Source organism: Barbatula barbatula, assembly GCF_947034865.1.
Source record: "Barbatula barbatula genome assembly, chromosome: 1".
Lineage (NCBI taxonomy): Eukaryota > Metazoa > Chordata > Actinopteri > Cypriniformes > Nemacheilidae > Barbatula > Barbatula barbatula.
In genome coordinates, this window is record NC_136766.1 from 15,290,412 (window position 1) to 15,308,270 (window position 17,859).

Sequence of the window (17,859 nt, forward strand, 5' to 3'; positions counted from 1 at the left end):
AGAACTATAGGTTTTAAAGGTAGAAGGGGAGGGGGCGAGTGTGGTTTGTAAAAGAGGCAGGTTAGAGGTGAGAACATGTTCCACTGTGATCGAAACCAATAGAAAAAAACATGCTCACAAGTTTCACAGAAACATTTTTGCTGGTTAAACTATAGTCATCATCATCATCTGTATGATTCTCCGTACAGGTTTCTCTTACCATAAAGTAAAAACTCACTCATAATAATAGCCTATGTGTAATGAAGTGATGAGATAAAGTACCATAAACATTTAACAGAATAACAATAAAATACGAGTATTTATCGTTTTCATTTTATTTTATCAGTAGTAATTGATATTGACACAACAGACACAAAGGCAGCATCACTTAACAAAACAACAAATACAGAAAACACAAAAAATGAGAACAGAGAACATTGCGATTTCACATCATTTTTGGATGTTTTTGCTACAAACTCTCCTGTCACCCATCAGCCCTTCTCCAAAAGTAATGATGTTAACATAGCAAGCTGCGTCAATGCCTACTCAATATGAAAGGTTCAGGTGCAAGGTTGCATGCGCACTTGATCTGTCATATTTACTGTATACAGAGCACATACAGATGAATGTAAAACATTGCATCACCCTTAACAGAGCATAGACGGCCCCACTCCCTTAATCAGATGTTTCCTTCATCCACTTCATCACACAAACAAATGAACAACAATGCACTGTTATACATGATTCCCACATTTATAATCTGGACTGTCTTATGTCCAACAGTTTATTTATTTATCAGACAGCCAAATAAGTTTATGGCTATTTATGTTGGGAAGATTACGCACAACAAAGTTCAACACAATGTAGATTCAGATTGTACACATAAGTCCACTTTGCATTTACCAATAAGATCCAAATGCACCACTGAATATTCAGAAGATCCATTATGTTAATAATATTATATGTTGGTTGATTATTGAAAATTATTTGCTTTTTTTTGTTTTGAGCACAGGGCAAATAAAACTTAAACGAAATACAAAGAACGCATAATAAATAAAATATAGTAATTTAAAGTGGCTGTCACTAAAATACATAAGTTAGGAACTATTAAGGAACTTGCAAAAATCAAGTGGACAATGTTACAGCCAACATTATATTCCTGGCCTGGGGTTCCTATATAATAATAAAGAAATAAACCATAAAATAACAGCACGTAGAAAAGAAGAGGTTACGAAAGATAACATGTGCAAAGCAGCTAATTTCAGTAGTGTGGTTTAAACCACAAAATAAAGTGGTGGTGGGAAGTGAAGCTTTTCCTTCGATAACCGTGATAACAATAACAAAGCATTAAAATCTCGCAACATTATGCTGAAATTATCGAAACGCAACATTAACAAAACAGCATCTGCAAGTTGACAAATCTTTTGAGCAGTGCTCTCATAGATTGTTTAGGCACGCATCCAAACACGAAATGACCACACTTTCTCAATTTACTTTAAGAGGACACTAACTTGACAGGTCTCTTTATATTTCATCACTTGCACTATACATTCAAATTAATATAATAAAGATAAGATGCTGTCAAAACCAACCGATGATCAACAAGATCTAACACTAACCGACGAGTGAAAAGGAGACGAGTTATTGCTGTAAAATTATGGTCCCATAAATTAGGCGGCATTAGTGCATGGTGTTTATATGCAAAACAAAACAAATATTTTAAAAACATTAAAAAAAAAATCACATGACAGTTTATGAAGATACATAACATGGTATTTGTGCAAATCTTTCAGATCAAATTTCATACAGTTCTCAGATATTTTTAATCCCTACATAATGTAGTAATTAATGTCAAGAAGTCTCTGCAAAGTGTAGCAAAGCTAATTCTATGTCATAGTGAGATGTCCAGCATAAACAGTGTGTGATGAGCCTTATGAAAAAAACCTATAACACCTCCTAAAAGGTACTTCACCGTGATCTTTCATCTTCCCTCTTTTCAACACTAACCACTGCATAAACCAAATTTGTATTTTTTTTACTTCAAAATGTGAAAGCCACATTCTGTTAGGTAATTCGTGTTTTTTGTCAGACTATAGTAACGGCCACACCAAAGCTATTTAATATTACTCCAGCGTGTTTGGTTTTAAGAGGCTCAATATACCGTATTCCTATAAAAAGAAATAGAGAAAAAGAGAATGCTGTAACAATAGCACAATGACACCAACATCCTTCAGTATCCACTCAAATCTCTGAACAAAGACAAGTGTTATGTGGAGGACAGAAACGGGTTGTGGAAAGGTTAAATAGCAAGAGGTAGAATAAATGAGTGGGATTCACTGACATTCAACGCTTTGCACGCGTTTGGAAAGAATTCTGCATGATGGTCAGGAATCTTCAAGTCAGTGAATTTGTTGTCCGAACATTAAAATGGGAAAACAAACAATAAATAACACAACATACTAAGAAAACCACAGCCAAAAATTCACATCCTGTTTTGCCTAAATGGAAACACAATGGTAAAGTGGAATGAAACATTTTTTATAATGGAGAAGCAAAATGGAAAGGGAGAAAACAGACATTAAACAGAGAGCCTCAAAAACTCCAGTCCAAACCTGCCATCCGCAGTAACCCTGAATCACAGACATGTTGCTTTTGTTCCTGTCCCGTGTGCTCAGTTTATGTCCAAGCAACAGTTTATACTGAAAAGAACAGGAGACATAGATGAGACGTTTATTTCCAGCAAGTCTTCGATGAGGTATACAGGAGTCATTTCCTCTTTATAAGCTGAAATATTAGGTTGTATTAGCGTTTCAGTAGTGGACTGGCCCGATCTTGCCCTTTCTGCAAAGTCTGAAGAACCTGGAGGAAAACAAAGACCCAAATGTTAGCAGTGAAAGCAATAAACTATCAGAAAATATGATCTTATAGCCTGCCTGTTTGTTTAGTATTGTGTTATAGTTAACTCAATATATATAATAAGTCATAATATATACTACAGTGTATATGTTTGCATGTGTTTAGGTAAGAAACTGTATATGGAAAAGCAACGCACTTGTGCCCATTTCTTGTTCTTGCAGTTCATGTTGATGTTGGTTATGCTGGAGAAGAGTTCCTCAGAAGAGATGTAGTCAGGCAGACGTGTCAGAAACTGAGCTATGTGGATAAAGTCCATGCGTGTGAGAATGTCCTCATAAAGACGCAGGATACCCAGTGCAGTACGGAAGAGAAACTCCTCACCATCTCGACAGAAGACGTCCCATACACGACACGCAATGTCCAGTGGAAGGGATTTACTGTACAAGGTAAAGATCCTACCCAGACAAAAATAGACAAACTCTCAATAAGATACATGTCTGAACCACTAATGATATTGGCGTTATAACATGCTTTCTCTCCTCAGAATATAGTGTTTGCTTATAAACAGCATTGATTTAGGAAATAATATGTGAGAACTAGTTGCACAGCAAACTTTAACTGATGAAGGAATATCATTTTTTATTAAATTAATTATTGTCAAAGTTATTGAGCTAATCTCACTGTAAAAATGCTTACTCACCAGTCAATTAAATAAATATCAGAGGACAGGTTGTTATTCTTAAAATGTGTAAATAGCTTTGGTAGATTTTCTTCGAAGAACACTTCAAATGCTGCAAAGTATGTCAACATCTATGAAGGCAAGATAAAAAAGACAATATGAAGAGAACATGGACATAACACTGTGTTTGTGTGTGTGTGTGTGTGTGTGTGTGTGTGTGTGCGCGCGCGCGTGTGTGCGTGTGTGTGTGTGAGAGAGGCTTGTATAACTCACAAGACTGTGGTCCACTCTATAGAAAGCCATTTGACAAGGCTTGTTCAACAAATTTGCAAAAGCAATGAAGGCATTAGCTGTGTCCATGTTGAGAATCAACACCGCTGCAATAAAGGACATTCCCTGCACCTATACATGAAAACAAACAGGGAAACATTTATTTATTGGGATTTACAAAACAAAACACTCACCCTTTTTCTGCATTATTTATTATGACAACCTATTTTGCTTTATGGCTCAAGAATAACCACAACTTCGGTTAAATATGAAATAACTGTAATTTCCTACTAAATTTTATGTGGGTGTGGCTGTGCTCGTGGAGGCACAAAATGATCATGTGAGATTGGGTTTTAACAGAATAGTGGAAAAGCTGTTTAAATATAGCAGTTTCCAGCTGCTTGTTATATACTGTATGTATATATCTTCACACCCAGCATCTATGCAGAGGTGTTTGTGTCAGCGTCCTTTGACCACACATCGAAATAGTGGTCTGTGTGCAGGATGTACGAGGGTTGTGTAGCTATGTGGAACTTCTACACATTTGGGTTAAAAATAATCGCTGACTTTAAGCATATACAGGTGCAATGAATTAGAATATAGTGAAAGAGGTCAATATTTTTGTCACTCATTTCAGGAAGTAAAACCCATATATTATATAGGTTCATTACACATGGAGTGAAATATTTCAAGCCTTTATTTCTTGAAATTTTGATGATTACGTCTCACAGATAATGAACACCCAAAATTCAGTGTCTCAGCACATTAGAATATTACACAAGATCAATAAAAAATTATATTTTAAACAGAAATGTAAGGCTTCTGAAAAGTATGTTCATTTCCATCCACTCAATTCCTGGTTGGGCCTCCATTTGCATGAATTAATGCATCAATGTGACGTGGCATGTAGGCATTTATTAACGTCTGTGGCATTAGTTGGGTGAAATAGAAGCCCATGATAGCGTCCTTCAGGTCATTTCCATTGTTGGGTCTGGTGTCTCTGATCTTCCTCTTGACAATCCCCCATAGATGGTTCAGGTCGGGCGAGTTTCTTGGCCAGTCAAGCACAGTAACAACACGGTCATTGAACCAGCTTTTGGTACCTTTGGCAGTGTGGAAACTTCACACTGGACTTCAAGCAACATGTATTCTGGGCCTCTCTACTCTTCCTCCAGACTCTGGGACCTTGCTATCCAAATTAAATGCAAAATGTACTTTCATCTGAAAAGAGGACTTTGGTCGACTGTGTTTTCTGAGGTCCACAGTCAATGCAGCCATCTTCCAAGAAATGAATGCTTCCTTCTGCTGACAAGCTTTATGGAGATGCCGATTTCATTTTCCAGCAGGACTCTGCACCTGCCCACACTGCCTAAGGTACCAAAAGCTGTGACCATGGTGTTACTGTGCTTGACTGGCCAGCAAACTCGCCTGACCTGAACCCCACAGAGAAACTATGGGGTATTGTCAAGAGGAAGATGAGAGAAACCAGACCCAACAATGGAGATGACCTGAAGGCCGCTATCAAAGCAGCCCGGGCTTCCATTTCACCCGACTAATGCCACAGGCTGATTGCCTCCATGCCACGCCGCATTGATGCAGTAATTCATGCAAATGGAGGCCCAACCTAGGATTGAGTGCATAGAAATGAACATACTTCTCAGAAGCCTTACATTTCTGTTTAAAATATCCTTTTTTATGGATCTTATGTAATATTCAAATTTTCTGAGATACTGAATTTTGGCTTTCATTATCTGTAAGACATATAATCATCAAAATTTCAAGAAATAAAGGCTTGAAATATTTCACTCTATGTTTAATGAATCTATATAATATATGGGTCTTACTTTCTGAAATGAGTGACAAAAAATAATGACCTTTTCACGATATTCTAATTCATTGAGATGCACTTGTATATCTGGAACCCTACTGGTTCATCACTCTCTACTGTAACAAACCAGCTGTATTACACACATCAAAGCTGTCATTTACTTTTTTAATCTGTTAAAATCTCCTGGTATGACTCAATGTTTGTAAAAGTTTAGATTGTGACGATAACAGATAGATTAAAGATGTGATTTTTCTGTCTAGAACAGTGCAATGCTATTGAGAATGTTAAACACATCACTCAAGTAAATAAGATAGGGGTCTTACATATCCCACATCGGGACGATAGCAAGTGTAAGCTCCCAGAATGCTGTGCAATACATCATGGTACGGGCCACCCTGAAAAGAAGCACGTGCAGATATGAATGCATCATGAAACCACATCACTAGAAACAGCAAATACATTGAAATGCCCTTTACCTGTTGGAATATACAAAGATTTGGAAACGTTCTGGAAATGTCTAACTTTATCAGTTCTAGGCTAGCCTCCCGGTCAGCATTAGACAGGCCAGAATCTGGAAAAAAGTAGATATTAACAAAGAATAACGCCACTATTTATTATACTGACTTACTACTTTATTTAACTAGTTACAGTTGTAGAACTTCAACCAGAGGTCATGCAAAACTAAATCTACTCAACTAATCTATTACAGCAAGCTTAAGAACATCATCTCCCAATAACATGAACAATGTTTTGACATTTAAAAAAATAAAAATTCCAGGCAACATACACCCCCATATATTCACAAAAAGCAATTAGATCATATGTACATGCAGTCATAGAAAGTCATAGTTAATTTAAAAGAAAAAAAATGCATATAATAACCTTCATTCTCCGTTTCTGCAGTAGCTGTTGGAGATAGAAAGGCATTCCACTTCTCTTTGGCTCTTGCTAAACAGATGTTATACAGCTCTGTTTAAAAACACATGCACGCAAACATTATGTGTTATTTACATGTACATATAGAATAATAAATAATAACAAATCGTCACTTTCCTTCGAAGATACTCGCAAAATCCACTTTCAAACAAATTGTGACTAATAACGATTTAAAACGAAAAGCTCACAATATAGAGATAGAACATTTCAGAAGGACAGCAGCGAAAGAAACAAAAACAATGAATAAACAAACAAACGATAATATAACATCACAATTTGCTTTGAAACAAGAGCTCTTGGTGGCATAGTCAGATAACCATGTTTCCTTTCAAAAAAGCAAATTTGTTATTGAAAATGTTTTTGATCAACAAGATTATTTGTGGGGTACCAAACATAAGAAGTACATTGTTTTTACTAAGAATGTATAGCTCTAAACAATGATACAAAACTACTTTGATATTATAATTACTCAGCTAGCCATGTCTGCCTCATCAAGTATCACTTACAATAACACTTAACACTTCCTTTCTCACTCATGGTAGCAATAGATGAAAGCTGCAAAAACATTTAAAACCGCAAAAGGGTTTTCAGTGCCGAGTTCTCAAAGGGATGCTTGTGAATAACCACAAAAGCATGATCACTGCAGCGTTGTTTACTTACTTCCTGACATTAATACAACGTTGAGGGTTTGCTTTAAAATGCTGTTTTCTTAACATGCAGTTCCACTATTATTTATTACCAGAGCACTTTGCAAGCCGGATATACTTAAAATTAAAACACCAAACTACATCTGCTACTTTATAATTAAGGGAATTCAGTCTTTTTTTGTATGTTTACATAGCATGCATGCGGTTTGTGTGACTGTGCACATAAACACACACACACACACACACACACACACACACACATTCATACCATCTGTGATGTTCAGTTCATTGCCTGTCGCCAGACTCCAGACTCTGCCCCTCACACTTGGCGGCAGACCCTGCCACCACAAATCCCTCACGCGCTTCAATGAAAACCTGTAGTAAGGAGAAAAAGGTTAGATTTTTATGACAAGGAATGACAGGGATATGTGATTGATGTTGTCCTACTGACTCACATGCTTTGCCAGTTGGGTAGTATCTCCTGACTCCAGGTGAGAGCAGCATTGCCAATGCTGTCCTCTAGTTTACACCTGTCCTCCAGCTGTTTCTTCCGCTTCTGGGCTTCTTTCATTTCTTCAAAGTAAGAGAACCACAAAGTATGAGACAGCATAAGATTATAGCTTTTACAACAGCGCCCCCTGCAGCTCAAAACGAGTGCGAGTAAATTATGACAGAATTTTCATTTTTTTTCATCCATTTAATTCACAAATGGTATCACAAATACTTGTCAGAGGGGGACAGATAATCATTCAAAATTAATATTAGGCACCTGTCCACACATACACAAGCATGAAAAGAAAGTCACCTCTCTTCTTGGCCTGTGCCACCATCTCCTCATATTCTTGTCTGTGTTTCTGGGCCTCCTCTTCAGGCTTTGCTGGAAGATTCCTACACACATACACGGAGAGCACTTTCAACCTGGATCTCATTTATTGTTCATGCAGTTTGATGAGAGATAATGAATAGCGAATGAGACAAAGACTCACGCTGGCCGGTTCTCCAGTATAAGCGCTGTGGTTGAAAGTGGCACAAAATCCAGGTTCCTTCTTACATTCTTCTGGGGAGACGTGGAATTGCCTGTTTCTCCACTCCTTTCATATTCCTGCAAAATATAAATAAATGCATAAATAAAATCTATGCACAACCATAAATATAAATTCATGTTCAGTAAATTCCATCCATACACAGATCTTACAATCTTTACATACAGCATAGCTGTAGATTAATTCTACAGAAAAAACCCTCTTCTCAGCAGTTTTGTTTTAGTAGCTGTCCGTTTCAGTTTTGTAATAATAGCGGTCTGTGTCATTTAATTAACTGTACAAATCATTGAATCATAAATTGTCTCTTTATCACGCTACCGTCAACTACTCTGCTGTGTACTGTGTTAATGTAAGTAGAAAGCTGCTGATGCAGTGACACGCTCAAGGACACAGAGTGGAGCATAGCAGCCGCAATACATACAGCAAGCAATGATGCATATATCTGACATCACTGTGCAAAAAAAAACGCACAGCAATAAAATGCGCTCACATTATTTAGTTCTCATAGTTTGTGAAAAGAAGAGCATTTTGAGCTTAGGCAAAATACAAATTTTACAACATTCTATTTCTTAATTCCTTCATTTAAGGGTTTGTAGGAGCTGTTTCTGCAACCACAGAATCCTAGTTACACCACTGAACTTATCACATGCAGGATATGTGCACACGCCGGAAATAGCTTAAAAAAGGAATTGATACCCATAAATGTAACACTTCCAGTGCATAAATAATTTCATGTTGTTGAAAACTTGTATATGACTGAAGATATTTTGAGAAATGTTTCAATTGTTTTCCATGCAATGGAAGTAAATGGGGTATAATGTTATTCTCAAATGTTCCTTGTATTTTACAGACGAAGTCATGCAGGTTTGAAATGACGTGAGGTTGAATAAATATTGAAAGAATTTATATCTTTGGGTGAACTTCACCCTTAATGCAGAGGCATAGTACTTTAAATGATGACAGAATTGTCATTTTCATCACTTAGTCACCCTCCTGTCATTTCAATCCTGAATGGATTGATTTTCTTCTAAAGAACACAAAAGAAGATATTTCAGAAAGCACTTTCCTTCAGTGACCATAGTGATATACAGTGGGTACGGAAAGTATTCAGACCCCTTTAAATTTTTCACTCTTTGTTATATTGCAGCCATAGGCTAAAATCAAGTTGTGATTGACACTCACTGTGACACTCATATATTTAACTCAGGTGCTGTCCATTTCTTCTGATCATCCTTGAGATGGTTCTACACCTTCATTTGAGTCCAGCTGTGTTTGATTATACTGAATGGACTTGATAAGGAAAGCCACACACCTGTCTATATAAGACCTTACAGCTCACAGTGCATGTCAGAGCAAATGAGAAGCATGAGGTCAAAGGAACTGCCTGACAGAATTGTGGCAAGGCACAGATCTGGCCAAGGTTACAAAACAATTCTGCTGCACTTAAGGTTCCTAAGAGCACAGTGGCCTCCATAATCCTAAAATGGAAGACGTTTGGGACGGCCAGCTCTAGGAAGGGTTCTCAAACTGAGCTATCGGGGGCGAAGAGGCTTGGTGAGAGGTAAAGAAGAACCCAAAGATCACTGTGGCTGAGCTCCAGAGATGCAGTCGGGAGATGGGAGAAAGTTGTTGAAAGTCAACCATCACTGCAGCCCTCCACCAGTCGGGGCTTTATGGCAGGGCGGCCCAACGGAAGCCTCTCCTAAGTGCAAGACACATGATAGCCCGCGTGGAGTTTGCTAAAAACACCTGAAGGACTCCAAGATGGTGAGAAATTAGATTCTCTGGTCTGATGAGACCAAGATAGAACTTTTTGGCCTTAATTCTAAGCGGTGTGTGTGGAGAAAACCAGGGACTGCTCATCACCTGTCCAATAAAGTCCCAACAGTGAAGCATGGTGGTGGAAGCATCATGCTGTGGGTTGATCTGGTTGCAATTGAGGGAAAGATGAATGGGGCCAAGTACAGGGATATCCTTTACGAAAACCTTCTCCAGAGTGCTCAAGACCTCAGACTGGGTCGATGGTTCTCCTTCCGTCAAGACAATGAAACTAAGCACACAGCTAAAATAACGAAGGAGTGGCTTCACAACAACTCCGTGACTGTTCTTGAATGGCCCAGCCAGAGCCCCGACTTAAACCCAATTGAGCATCTCTGGCAAAACCTGAAAATGGCTGTCCACCAACGTTTACCATCCAACCTGACAGAACTGGAGAGGGTCTGCTAGGAGGAATGGCAGAGGATCCCCAAATCCAGGTGTGAAAAACTTGTTGCATCTTTCCCAAAAAGACTCATGGCTGTATTAGATTAAAAGGGTGCTTCTACTAAATACTGAGAAAGGGTCTGAATACTTAGGACCATGTGATATTTCAGTATTTCTTTTTTAATAAATCCGCAAAAATGTCAACAATTCTGTGTTTTTATGTCAATATGGGGTGCTGTGTGTACATTAATGAGAAAAAAAATGAACAAATTATTTTAGAAAATTGTTGCAATATAACAAAGAGTGAAAAATGTAAGGGGGTCTGAATACTTCCGTACCCACTGCAAATATTGAACCTGCCCCTGACTGCACTCTATCACACAAAAAGTTGACACACATTTCAACTATAAGCTTACAACACAATAGAAGGACATAAACTTTCATTCCTTATCTAATCTTAAGAGTCTAAGTCATTTTTAAAACCCACTAACCAAGCGTTGACCCACAAACCAGATGACGATGTAATTTAGCAACAGACCCACACACAGAAACCCAAAGGCTAAAATCTCTCTCCGCGTCATTTCCTTTTCACCAGTTTTCTCATTTCCACTTCCAGCTCATCCTCAACTCCCTCCTTTTACATCCAAAGTCAAATGAAAAGTCAAAGACATTCAATCTGAACTCACCATGAACGCTGCAGTGCTGTTGAGACATTCAGAGTCCAGTGTTTCCAACACCACGCTTTATCATTCTCCACATGTACAAGTCTAAGTAACTTGCAGACAAAAATGCAAGGCACGGTAGCAGATGCAAAACACGAGTATGGGACACACCCTGAGTAACAGTAGCATGATACTACGGTTTTCCTCTCCTCTGCTCTCCTCTCCTCTCTGCTGTTATTGCTGTCTCACCCTGGCTAAGTTACCTGACACTGCTTTATCTTGCTCTCTCTCTGTTATTCCCTCCCAGAAAACCCGCACCAAACCGGGAGGCCCTACATCAGAGAGATGCAGAGGATCAGATCTTTTCCCCTGCACCTGCTGTGTACCTATGTGCGTGCGTGAGCATGCAACCTCATCACAGTGTTGAGAGAGGATACTTGATTTTCAGTCAGCCATCCTAATCTATTCCAGCAAACAGGAGCTAGAGTATCCCAGCACTGCGGTCTCGTGTGATCGGTGAACTCTGTGTTCGGCTGTGTATGTCTGGGTTGTGTACGTAGAAAGAAATGATGTATTATTTGGCCTGTGTGCCATTGGGAAACAGCAGTTTTTGTGAGCTTGGATATAAATAATTAATATAAACATGCTGGAAGATAATCTCACAGGTTTGTTTGATTAAAATCGTACAAATAGTAGAATATTGCAATGTGTAAATAATATAAAAAAGCAGTGCGTAGTGTTGTGTTCAGCTTAAGTCATCTCTTCCAATGAGTCTAAATAAACCAGAAACTCTAAACCTGTCACCCAATCCCTCAATCTTCCATTACAACAGCAGAGAACAAAAAGAAAGATAAAGGCTGGAACTGAACGTGGGTGAAACGTAGATGGATGCGGGGAGGCTGACATAGTGGGTTTCAAATTACCTAAAGCACATTGTTGGCTTGTGTTGTTTCAGTACGCTAGAAACAACATGGAAGCTTAATGTAAAGAAGCAATTTCATTGATTCATACAATAACAATAATATCAAAAAAAAGGAAATGAACATAACTATCTTGTACTACTATTGGTTTTTGTTTTGTGCTTAAAGGAAGCAATGGTTCCGTTTATAATAATAACTTTTATTTGCGAGTTATTGAAGTGACATTTTGTGATGTGTCTATTTTTCTGTATATTTAAGGTCTTTATACACCTCTGAAGACATAGTTATGTTTATTGTATTGCACTTCTGTCAATAGATTCTCCTTAATTTTATACTCCACCTTTAACCATTAGAATTCTGAAGGATAAAGGTGGAGTATAAAATTAAGGAGAATTCAATATAGAAGTGCAATATAATAAACATAACTATGTGTTCAGAGATGTATAAAGACCTTAAATAACGAGGCGTTATGTTTTTACTACCTTCGAATTAGCTATTTCTACCTGCAAAAATATGAAACAAGGTGACAGCCATACGTCGGTGGGTGGGGTGTTGTCCTTTTGGCCTGTAAAATCTTTTTTCAAGTGCACCACATGACACCTATGGAGCAGCAACTAATCACATTACAATCATTTTGAGCTACAGGAAAAGTGAAAAATATGGATTTTTATCGAATTTGAGATTTTCATAAAAAATAAATACATTGCTCTCCTCTCGCAATCCCAATGCTCCATGGTGTAATTAAAAATCTAAAATGATCTTTATTTGTCCTAAGACGTAAAAGTCTTTCCTAATACAAACTGGATGCGTAAAAGAGTTATCAACGCCTTGCATTCGTCCCTTTCAGCAATGCTTTTCACAGGTGCAAGCAAGACGTTTAGAAGGCGTAATTCTGGTAGGCCCAAGGACCAAAAGAAGACAATGCTGTTATCTTGATTCTGGTTGGCCCAAGGACCAAAAGACGACAATGCTGTTATCTTGATTCTGGTTGGCCCAAGGACCAAAAAAAGACTATTCTGAGTCTGATTGGCCCAAGGACCAGAAAAATAAAAGAATCTTGATTCTGGTTGGGCAAATGAATCCAGCTGCTGGACCAAAGACGTTTCAGACGCTCAAGAGTAAATGCCGAAGACCCCTCCACAGAAAAGAAATTTTGCCAAAAAGCGACTAGTTTGCAGGTATGCTACATACACTGCAGGTACCCTTACATGGAATTTGCCATGTTGATTCTACAGTAGCCCGAAACGGAAAACCCTTTACAGATTACTTTCGTAAATATTTTCTGTCAAACTGCTCAACTATTGGAAAACAATAATCGATAAAAACACGACACTGCTTGGGACTCAAACTGTATTATGTACAATGCATATTTTAGTAAATATTTGTACTGACATTTTTTGTGTTTTTCAGTAAGCTTTTCTTTATACAAACTACAATATACAGTACTTTGCATGACTGTTATACCTCTCCATGCAGGTTGAGCATAATAGTACACGACATGAACATAAGATGAAATAACTAGGGCTGTCAAACGATTAATCACAATTAATTGTATACAGAATAAAGGTTTGTGTTTAATTAATGTATGTCTGTGTACTGTGCATATCAATGTTGTATTTATAAAACCATACACATACATGCATGCATATATTTAAGAAAAATAAAAAATATTATAAACATTTAAATTTACATTTATTCATTTGGCAGACGCTTTTATCCAAAGATTAGTGATTAGAACCGGCAACCTTCTGATCACAAGCCCAACGCTCCAACCATTAGGCCACATGTACAGTATGTGTAAGTGTTTATAAACACAAAATGAATATGCACAGTACACAGACATATATTATGTAAAAACAAACTTTTATTCTGGATGCGATTAACCATAATTAATGGTTTGACAACCCTAGAACTAGCACAATTAATCTTGTTCATTAAATAAATCCAGATTATTCCTGTACTTGCCAGACCAGCAAGATTCCATTCATGTGACATAAACAACAGATGAGCCATGATCAATGAAGAGTGAGTAGACCATTTCTTTGGCATAGTATCAAAGCAACCCAGTAAAAAAAAAGCACTGAATTCAGAAACTTTATTTTACAGTTGGCTTAACCTCTAGTACAGTTAAGTACAGTACAGTACGTCACAGTCTGGTCTCATATAATGTGAACAAGTGAACGTACCTTTTGTATTCTACTGGGGTCTTTAGGGGGACCTTCTTTAAGTGGAACTTTGCCAAACAGCTTCCATCCAGGCTCCCTCTGACCTTCAAGTGCACCAGTGTCCTTCATCCTCTTAGTAAAAAGACTCCTTACAAATATACAAATGAAATAAAAGCATTAAGGAAAGGGCTAATTCTGTTGAGACAAAACTGCTTCAGTTAGCTTTATTATTTCTGATACAATGTGAACTCCGTATCTGAAGAATAACAGATACACTATGACTGAAGACATGATAAGACTATATGATGAAAGCAGATAATTAACAAAGAATGTGGCATGTGATAAAACATGATTAAAAGATCAACAAACAAAAAAAATCCACAAATGAAAAAAAAGCAAACCAAGTGCAATGAAATATTAACCTCTGGAAGAAGCTGGCAAGTGGCCCTAGTCTTTTCGTCCTGTCTTCATGTGATGTTGACAATCCTCCATGTTGTCGTTGTGGACTGCTTACAGGTAGATCATTATAGGGTAAGTTGTTCGAACGATGCACAACATCATCATTCTCAAATGAAACGACAGCACTGGACTCGGATGTAACCATGAAGTCTAAAAAGTCCTCATTACTGACTGACAAAGTTGCAGAAAACTCAGTACTCAAACTGGACACGCTGCCCACAGAAATATCATCACTGCGGTTCAAAGCACTCCTGCCCGTCGCACTGCCGAGACCACCAGCGCTATAAAGCCGTACAGAGTCAAAGTCGCAGCGCGGGAAGGTGGAGGATTTGAGTATGGAATTGTCTGATACATCCAAGTTTAGTGTAGCTGGATTATCATCATGGAGAGGAGGAACCAACATTTGAGCAGTGGTCACTCGTGCATGGGCGTGCTCCGGTGGGTTGATCTCAAGTGTGGGGATACCAGAATCCTGAGAGGCCAAACTACTGCAGTCGTCATCACATTGGCCATTAAAGGGTTTGCAGTTAAGAGGTTGTGGCTGAGATTCTAAGAGTATATGATGGTTGAGATGGTTTTGGTTGAGAGGCTTGGAGGTATTCTGTAAACACTGATCGAATGTTGAGCCACTGAATGAAGACACTTGAGAACCTAGAGAAGTACATTACAAACTGAGATTAGAAATGAGGAAAATTATATTATTTACAAGCATACAGTCATTCAAAATTCTTATACACAATATTTTTATTAATGTTTTTTAAATAATTCACTTATAAATTTATAGTATTCTTTATAGACAATAGCAGAAATTGTCTACAGGGCAAAAACGGCATCCGTTTCACACGGTGGACCAAGTGATTTGCGAAAGAGTCAAAAGAAATGCTTGGCATTTAAACAGCGTTTTGACCCTCAACAAAACAACACAACAACTTATATCTTTCTTTAGTTGTATTGCTAAAGATAGAGGGAGAATGGTTGGGGCAGAGGTCTTGATCATATCACAATTCACATAAGGCATCAATATTAAAGAATAGAGCAGCATTAGCTCACTATGATATACAGAGTAACATGACTTATTGTAACTGATATAGATGGGAGAGGCAATGAATAATACAAGCTCTACAGGTTCTTCTTCTCTTAAGTGAACAGAGTTCAATAAAGGCACATGAGGTGTTCACCTATCACCTTCTGCAAAAAAAACCTGCAACTGTAAACGCCAATCATTTAGTTTTGAACACTTATCACTATAGCCATGGAGCTTTCTGTTAAAAATAAATGTGACAAACCAGAAAAACTTTGATAGAGCAACAATGAATGCCCATAAACAACACAGCAAAAAGCGGTGTGACTCAGCCCATACATTTGTTAGCAAAGGTTTCACTTCGTGCAAAATATGCTAAATAAACCACCGGGAGACTCCATTTATTAGATATTATTTACTAGAATAATTTAACTTGTTCTATAAACACCGTGTACTGTGCTGCGTTTTACCTTGTTTGTGTTTTTCAGTTTTTCTTATTTTCCCCTGCACGGCTGCTTTGGAACAATGCACATTGTGAAAAGTGCTACATAAATAAAATTGTATACATTTCTTAAATTCAAAAATAGTTTACGTTGTTTAATTGGGCAAATATGATTTAGATGATATTGTCTAATTTAATTAGGGGAAATATAACAAATAAAATGTGATGGACATGATCTCACAGGGTGTGAACTTCTGTTCAAAAGGTTACGTTAGTAGAGCGCCACGTAGTTTGTACACTGCTAAATGTTCAGAAATCTAAAATACTAAATGTTTAATGGTTTTATTGCATATATAAAGACTCCACCATTATACAACATCAACGTAATCATTTTAATGCAGCTATTAATTCAGCACCCAAGACCATACAGAGACAGAGTTGAGAAAGTGAGTACACCAGTACCTGTTGAATGTATATTATATCTAACTCACCGTCATTGTGTTGCCAGTCTGTGTTGTTTTCATTGGTCCTGTGTTGGACTGGTTCTGCCATGTTCTTGCTGCAGGTGTAGTGGCCATCACTAGTCCCGACCCTCCAAAACACAACACGCCAAACTAATTCACACAACGTTATACGCACGCATCCGTCACCTCTATATGACACAATCCCGTGTTAAACGCACATCTGCATTTCCTATATGATCTACGCTATTAACTTAACTTACGTACAACTTTTTCCCGTCCCTCCGTCAACTTGACTCGCCGTTCCCAAGTGTTCTACTACGTTACACGTACGTGACTGCAACTAAACTACGGTCAATCTTCTTCACACGATTCAAGATAGCGCCTCGATGTTTGCTCGCGAAAAGTATCTTAACGTTACCTGTTCTGATGCTGCCACCGCCATTTTAATACATCCTCGCCGCTGCCAGGAGAACGAACGTCGATGAATTCACCTGCGTCAAGTGTTGCCTCGTCTCTCAAAGAAAGTGGGGAAACTATCCTTGAATCCACCTGTAGCGATTGCGCAGCGAGTTGATCACACAAAACGCTGTAATTTAAAGAGAGGCAGATGAGCTGAGCTTGTTTGAAAGTCTAAGGACATACTACCGACTGTCAGTAAATCAGGAAGTGACCTTGTCGACACCGCGCATTGAGCGCGACAGAACTGAAACGCTCCTGTTTTATTCAACGCCACTGTCTACAGTAAACAGCTTATTTGATCGCTTATGGATTGACGCTAATGGAGAAAGGTGAACATGGCCAGGAAGTTTGGCTATGCGTTGACGGTATCAGTAGACTGTTGTTATAGTAACTAACGTTAAAAACCCAACAAACCTGCACTGGGCTGATAAAAGCTCCCTTCGTTTACAGAAGTAGCGTATTTTACCACTGGCATTACCACACGTTATTTAGGTATCGCCACCATAGTTGAACCACGTTATTTGTAAACTCTTGCAAATGGCAAACTTTTAAATATAAATGTATAAATATTATTTAAAGGGAAAGAACACCCCAAAATAACATTGTTATTATTCCCCCTCGTGTTACTCAATCCTTCTTCGAAATATCTTCTTTTGGGTGCTGCAAAGGAAAAGGGTCAATCAGGTTTGGGATGACATGAGGGCGAGTAAAGAATTAAAAACATTTGGTGAACTTTTCCTTTAACGTTAATTAACTAGTTTTTTGCATCATCTTTATTCTATCTATCTTTATTATAAACATGTTTGCTAAGATGAAAAGCTTAATTT

General features: G+C 38.0%; 1 protein-coding gene across 8 annotated transcripts; it reads right to left on the reverse strand.

The window, feature by feature from the left end:
* Positions 1-291: 291 nt before the first annotated feature.
* On the reverse strand, positions 292-17,307 carry tbc1d14 (TBC1 domain family, member 14). Of its 8 annotated transcripts, XM_079463907.1 has the most exons (18): positions 17,245-17,261; positions 16,992-17,159; positions 16,601-16,701; positions 16,138-16,179; positions 14,610-15,288; positions 14,209-14,335; positions 8,182-8,297; positions 8,001-8,083; positions 7,651-7,768; positions 7,464-7,570; positions 6,495-6,581; positions 6,089-6,183; positions 5,936-6,007; positions 3,788-3,916; positions 3,536-3,645; positions 3,217-3,290; positions 3,032-3,132; positions 292-2,838 (listed from the first exon to the last, which is right to left on the reverse strand). In XM_079463907.1, the coding sequence occupies exons 3-18, from the start codon at positions 16,659-16,661 to the stop codon at positions 2,782-2,784; spliced, it is 2,058 nt and encodes a 685-aa protein (XP_079320033.1). In that variant the 5' UTR covers positions 16,662-16,701; positions 16,992-17,159; positions 17,245-17,261; the 3' UTR covers positions 292-2,781. The 8 variants fall into 8 exon arrangements, with proteins under 8 accessions (XP_079320033.1, XP_079320034.1, XP_079320028.1 ...); XM_079463908.1 differs by lacking the exon at positions 16,138-16,179 and having other exon boundaries at positions 14,610-15,297; positions 17,245-17,307; XM_079463902.1 differs by having other exon boundaries at positions 3,032-3,290.
* Positions 17,308-17,859: the final 552 nt, after the last annotated feature.